The sequence below is a fragment of the Bidens hawaiensis genome, unplaced genomic scaffold, assembly GCF_021521415.1.
Source record: "Bidens hawaiensis isolate Kalapana, Puna unplaced genomic scaffold, B.hawaiensis_p1.1 tig00014938_1, whole genome shotgun sequence".
NCBI classification, from domain to species: Eukaryota; Viridiplantae; Streptophyta; class Magnoliopsida; order Asterales; family Asteraceae; genus Bidens; species Bidens hawaiensis.
This window is the reverse complement of record NW_027492328.1, coordinates 506,825-513,427: the sequence shown is the minus strand read 5'-3', so window position 1 is coordinate 513,427 and position 6,603 is coordinate 506,825. Positions and strand designations below refer to the sequence as shown.

General features: G+C 35.0%; 1 protein-coding gene and 1 pseudogene across 1 annotated transcript; one reads left to right on the top strand and one right to left on the bottom strand.

The window, feature by feature from the left end:
• The first annotated feature begins 496 nt into the window (after positions 1-496).
• Positions 497-3,922, top strand: LOC143548204 (uncharacterized). The gene is made up of 6 exons (XM_077039432.1): positions 497-890; positions 1,252-1,360; positions 2,387-2,478; positions 2,562-2,820; positions 2,915-3,058; positions 3,676-3,922. Exons 1-6 carry the CDS (start codon positions 544-546, stop codon positions 3,772-3,774), a joined length of 1,050 nt encoding a protein of 349 aa, XP_076895547.1. The 5' UTR covers positions 497-543; the 3' UTR covers positions 3,775-3,922.
• An 840-nt stretch (positions 3,923-4,762) lies between these two features.
• Positions 4,763-6,603, bottom strand: LOC143548209 (F-box/FBD/LRR-repeat protein At1g13570-like; annotated as a pseudogene).

Genomic DNA, 6,603 nt, shown 5'->3' with positions numbered 1-6,603 from the left:
CTTAGGCAAGCCCAAATGATAAAAATAAATATTCCTCCTCGTCCCCCCCCCCCCCCCCACTGATTTTTTCAACTTGACCACACATCATTTAAATAACATGTTACCTAAAACAATTTACAAAACATTTAATTCTTTTAATGATAATACTTTAAACGTGCTAAAACTTAAAACATATAGATACCAAATAGATGTATGCAAATGGGTTAGACCCGCAAGACCTGACCCGAATCTAAACCCAAACCCGTTTACTGGTATTCTCAAGATCCAATCCTCGACCTTATTTCAAATAACTGAGTCTAATCGGTCCAGATCTTACGGGTCTTACCTAATTTGTCTAAATAGAAAATAGTCAGATTCACAAGTCATAACTCAAATCCAAACCCGTTTAATGAAATAGTTAGAACCAGGGCCGATTCGGGTCAGGTCCCGTCTTACCCATACCTCGGTTACAACGATCTTAAAACTTATAAAATAAAATCACTGTCATTTATCCTCTCTCTCTCTCTCTCTCATCCAAAATCAATAATATAATAATTTGTAAAAATGGAAGCTTTGGTATGCCGGAAGCTGGGCGACCCAACAACGCCACCAGACTCATCGGAAACCACCGCACTCACCATCTCAACTACTCACCCTATACCCACACTCATCTCACCCACTTCAATCCGGGTTCGAATCAAGTCCACCAGCTTGAATTACGCCAACTACCTTCAAGTTCTAGGCAAGTACCAAGAGAAATTCGCCTTGCCCTTTATTCCTGGCTCCGATTACTCCGGCGTAGTTGAATCCGTCGGCCCAAATGTTACCAAGTTCAAAGTCGGCGATCCTGTTTGTTCGTTTGCGGGTCTGGGTTCTTTCGCGCAATTTATTGTTGCCGAGGAGAAGGATTTGTGAGTCATTGGTTCGGTTAATTAGGACGGGTGTGCCCGGTTCGGTTTGGGTCGGTTTTGGGCTAAACTCTAACAGAAAACCGAAATTTCGGGTTGTAAATTTTTGGAAAGAAGTTGGCCTAAAATATGAATTTGAAAAATAATTTTAGTTACATATTTATTAAGTTTATATAAATTACTAATAATAAAAAGACGAGTATCTGTAAATTCGGTTTGGTTTTACGAAAACATAAAACCGAACCGTTTGTTTTTGTTTTTTGGTTTAATTTTTTTGGGTTTTATGTGCACGCCTAGTTAAAATTATGTGCTCTGTTTGATTAAATTCTTGGCTCTAATTTTGAGTTTTGTTGAGAAACTGAAGGTTAAGAGTACCTGATGGGTGTGATCTGGTGGCTGCTGGTGCACTTCCAGTTGCCTTTGGAACATCTCATATTGCATTGGTTCATAGGGCTAACCTCAAATCCGGTCAGGTATATTAATATCTAATCTTCAGTGTGAAAGATAACATCTAAGTGTAACAAACTTTTACTAAACTGTCCTTATGTTCTAACTGCATAACATTCAGTTTGTTATATCATTTTCCATGTTACCATCAATGTGAAAAAAATGATGATATTATGCTCCGGTTTTGTATATTTTAAAACAACAAATGGTGTTAATATGCCTTATGTTTTGTTCCAAATTTGCATTTGAAAAGCAAGTTTGACATAAATAAATAAAAAGGTTATATCGACATTATTTTTGCTCAACAAGTTTTTTCAGTTTGATCTTGTAAAGGGCGTGCTAGATATTTGAATATTTGTAAAATACTCGGCTAAGTTAAAAATTTGTAATTTTTTTGTAGGACGTAACCGAACCGAACGTTCAGTGAACTGTTTGGAAGGAAGTTTGTTTGTTTAATAAACGAATGAACATGAACATATGACTCATTTGTTCATATATGTTTGTAATGTTCATTCATTTATGCTCGTTAATGTTGATTTATGTTCGTCAATTTACTTATGTTTAACTTTGTTTATATATCCTGTTAAATATTTAGACCCACTACAATTTCGTCTAGTTGTATTGAATTTTTAGGTCTGCAGATTGACGTTTACGTTTAGTTTTAATTGGTGTTTGCTTGGTTATATTTGTCCACATATGTCCAGTTATGTTCGTTCGTTTATGTTTGTGAACTTTCGTCAGTACTATTAACAAACGAACACGGACACGAAGACCACATTCGTTTAATTCTTCGTGTTGATCGTATGTTCAGTTAATGTTAAACGAACGAACATGTACATGTCCTGTTTGCATTTGTTCGGTTCGTTTACAAGCCTAGTTTTTTGAGGTAGGGTATATAACTTAAAGCTAATATGTCACTAGGAAAGTAAACTATTAAAACCTCAATTGATTACCACTAGAGAATTGTTGGTGCTGAAATAGGCCATAAGTATTTGATCACAAATATATAATTATTTGTCATCATAACTTTATAATGTTATAATTACAAGCAGGTATTGCTAGTTCTTGGTGCAGCTGGAGGTGTTGGTCTTGCCGCGGTTCAAATAGGGAAAGTTTGTGGTGCTACTGTCATTGCTGTGGCCAGGTGTGTACTTCAGTACTTCTATGTATATTCTCTTTACTGCCCTTAAATTTGACCAAATACATTGACTTTGTTTGACTTCTCAGAGGACCCGAGAAAGTAGAGTTTTTAAAGTCAACAGGCGTGGATCATGTTGTTGACTTGAGCAAAGGAGGTGTTATTGAAAGCGTGAAGGCGTTCTTGAAATCAAAAAAGCTCAAAGGAGTTGATGTTTTATATGATCCAGTTGGAGGCAAGCTTACAAAAGAAAGCATGAAGTTGTTGAATTGGGGTGCACAAATTTTGGTTATCGGGTTTGCAAGTGGCGAGGTCCCGGTTATTCCTGCTAATATTGCTCTTGTTAAGGTGAAAATGATTAAGAAAGGCTGTTGTTTTTATGTTTATTATTTGTTAAAGCACGCGTAAAGAACTAACTAAACTTAATCTCATTGGTTTTTAGAATTGGACAATTCATGGATTGTATTGGGGGAGCTATAAAATCCATAAGCCAAGTGTACTTGAAGATTCTTTAAAGGAGTTGTTAACTTGGTTGGCAAGAGGTTTAATTAAAATCTACATTTCTCATTCATACAAGCTCCAAGAGGTACTAAGTATTAACAATTTATTTATTGTGCTTAAATGATGAGTTATATTGTTGTTACCGGTGATAAAGGTAAGATAAGGTTTTGGATATAAAGCTAGGGGAAGCAATCCCTGACACAACCCTAACCCGACACAAAAAAATATAGGTTTTGGGTCAGCTTAGACGATTCGCTTTCTTAAACAGGTCAACCAGAACACGCCGATTTAAATCTGGGTCAACCCGAACACGACCCATTTAAACAACTGGTTGACCTGTTAACCCGTTTAATAACTTTAGAGAAGTTAATATTTTAATTTTAGAGATAAATATACAAAACAATTATGTCTATCACAAATTACTAAAATGTTTTATATGTATAAAAGTAACTAATTGTTTAAATTGTTACTAAGTCACTATATATTACTCGTATTCGTAAATGAACGTAAAATGGGTTGACTTGAACACGACACGGATTTAAACAACATGACATGGCACAAATAAATACATGGGTTGGATTAGGGTTGAATAGTCTCAACCCGCCAACCCCAAACTCATCATCCTGTCAATGCGACACGACTGACACCCCTATATAAAGGCATGATGAAAAGAGAAATTAAGAGTGTAAATGTTGTTGGCAGGCAAATCTTGCATTTTTGGATATCAGGGACAGAAAGGTAATTGGGAAGGTGATGATTACATTTGATGATCCCAAAGTTATTACTACTTCTAAGCTCTAGACTAGTGTATGAAGATGGTGGCAGCAACTTTATGTAATATTAATGGAAAATAAGAGTGACAAAATTATAGTTTTTGTTCCCCTTTTTCATATGAATTATATTGTTGGTAATAATTGAGACCATGTGTTACAAGTGTTGTTTGAGTTCATGTAGAAGATACCCTAGACAATCCTTGCTTGAACAATCCCATATCTTTTAAGGTTAAGATGATATAAAATTTAATGTCAATTCACTTAAGATTGGATCCTTCATTTCTGGCTTATTCAAATACATCAATAAGCCGTCACGACAATACCTATATTTTTTTTTTCTGACTTGTGAATGGATAAAAGTCGTTGACTTAGAAGAATCGGTTGATGGCCACAAATATGGGTTAAATTTTTAAATAAAAAGCAAAATTTACACACATAATTCAACTTGAAAGTATAATCACCGATCCGTATACAATAATAGGCATTGATCAACCTAGTTAGATAAGTTGTGCTTAATCCTTATATTTAGTTTACACAATAAAAATACATTTGATTTTAATAGATCTGTCATTATTATCTTTGTAAATAAACATGTGTTTTTGTATAAATATATTAATAGCAGCAAGGGGCTAATCCAGATTTTAGAACCAAAAGTAACATACCAAACACCAGTCATGGGACTATGTTCAAGTTTTAAACTTTATACATAAACCAACAAACATGAATTAAGTAATCAAGCCCATTCACATGGCTATAAACTATATTGATATTAAACAAAATCAAACACCACCTATCTTTTTTATGTTATGTAATTTAACAACAAGCAACCTTTTGGTATTGTAAAATACTTGACAACCAAAACGACTATTCAAATATTTTCTTAGCCACTGTTTGGTTCGCTTGTAATGCACGTAACGAAAATATCTTTTATAACATTCCTGCATCCAATGGAGAGTCTTCGGGGAGAGAATAATACAAACAATTAAATACACGAAGTTGACAGTTTCAATACACATTGTTTTTTAGTCGCCCGTCCAGGCCCGCATATTTTCTCTTCCTACCGAACTTGACCCGCTTACTCTTTTCCCTACTTATAAGTCGACACCTTAAGCATTATAGATAACCCATAACAATACATAAATTTATATTTGAAGTCTACAGCAACCAAAGTTAAATAGTTGGGTCAAGATTGCCAGTACAAAAGTCAAGATTACGATCATCATTATTAACTTTAATACTGGGAAAACTTTGAGCGATCTAAACAACATCAATTTCTACCGGAAATGCGCGTGGGGGCGTGCAAGAGAGTTTTTAACATCTCCAGCTCTTGACCCTTCTCAACCTTGCTTGTTATGCTCACCTTTTTCAGCTTGGGTGATCTGGCCAAGATAAACTTCACAAACTTCAATTCAGGCACCAAGTTCTTAAAAATTTTCAATCTTCAATTCATTCAGATGCTCTAACCATACATATGAATGACATTCATCATATACATCGGGATCTTAGCATAACATTTCAAGAAGATAATCATTTTGCATAATCTGCAAAGAAGTGTCATTATTTTTTGTGTCGGTGTATTTTGGCATGAGAATAAAAACAAAAAGGATGCAACCAAGACTATACCATATACCCTTAGTTCAATCTTCTTCAAGTTAGGAGAGCTTTTGATCAAAACAGCAAGAAAAGTCTGTTCATAGCCACTAATAAAAGATATTTCTTCCAAACGAAAGAATTTGAGGTGGATTAGTGGTGTTGGAAGCTCTTGTGGAACGAAATCTGGAACAACCACTAGAACCATATATACACCAAAACAATTATCATTTATCAACATGCAAAGTTATCAAAATATATCAGTTATATAAAGGTGAATAAATAGTACCGGAATTACATCACTCCAAAGAGTTAGATGTTCAATCACAGGTAAACACTTGAACAGCTCAATCATGGTAGATTTATCATCCACAATAGACTCATGTGTGAAAATTAGCTGCAGCAACTTACTATATTCAGATAAGTTTCGAAATCTGAAGAGAATGAGTAAGAAGTTACTTACCACGCTCTTAAGTGATGGACAATTATGTAGAAGAGTGTTTTTGGACATCCATACATGATTCAAGGATAAGGTTGTAAGGCTACCAAATCCTTTTAATATCGGTTGAAGACTAAATTTACACCATTGTAGATATAGTTCCGTTAAGTGATGAAACGAGAAAAGGGAAAATGGTAAACCATACACACTATTAGATCTAACAAACATAAGGGATAATTTCTTGACAGTATGATTCCTCGACAAATGAAATATTATTCCATCAATTCACCACGGAGGGAATCAGCTTTTGGAAAAAGGTAAGATTCATTTATGGAAAGAGTGAACTCGTGTATTTGGTCCTGGTGTATAGCACGTAAAAGCTCACTTGTCTTCAACGTTCGCATTCCAATTGTGTTTGAAAGCACAAGTTTAGGATTTTTGGTCCATTTGTACCTCCATTTCCTCGAGAGGATACTTGTCCTTGCCGCCTCATCAATTGGTAAAAGGCATAGGATGGTTTCTATTATGGTTTCAGGAAGTGTGGTGATTATATCCTCAGGTGATTATATTATAGGTGTTTTTGTTGGACCGACACTGCAAAAAACAGTTAATGTAAAGATATGAGTTTAAATAATCTTTCATCTCCATGTGTTTTAATGCTTGAGCTTTGAAGGTGATAATCTGCTAAACACTACATCAGTTTAACTTATAAACAGTTTAAGTATACCTAGAAAAACGAGCTGGTGGAGTCGAGCGAGGTACCATGTCAGGGCAGTTCAATTTTAAAATATGGACATTTTGGTTCCGGGTCATAACGGGTTTAGGCAT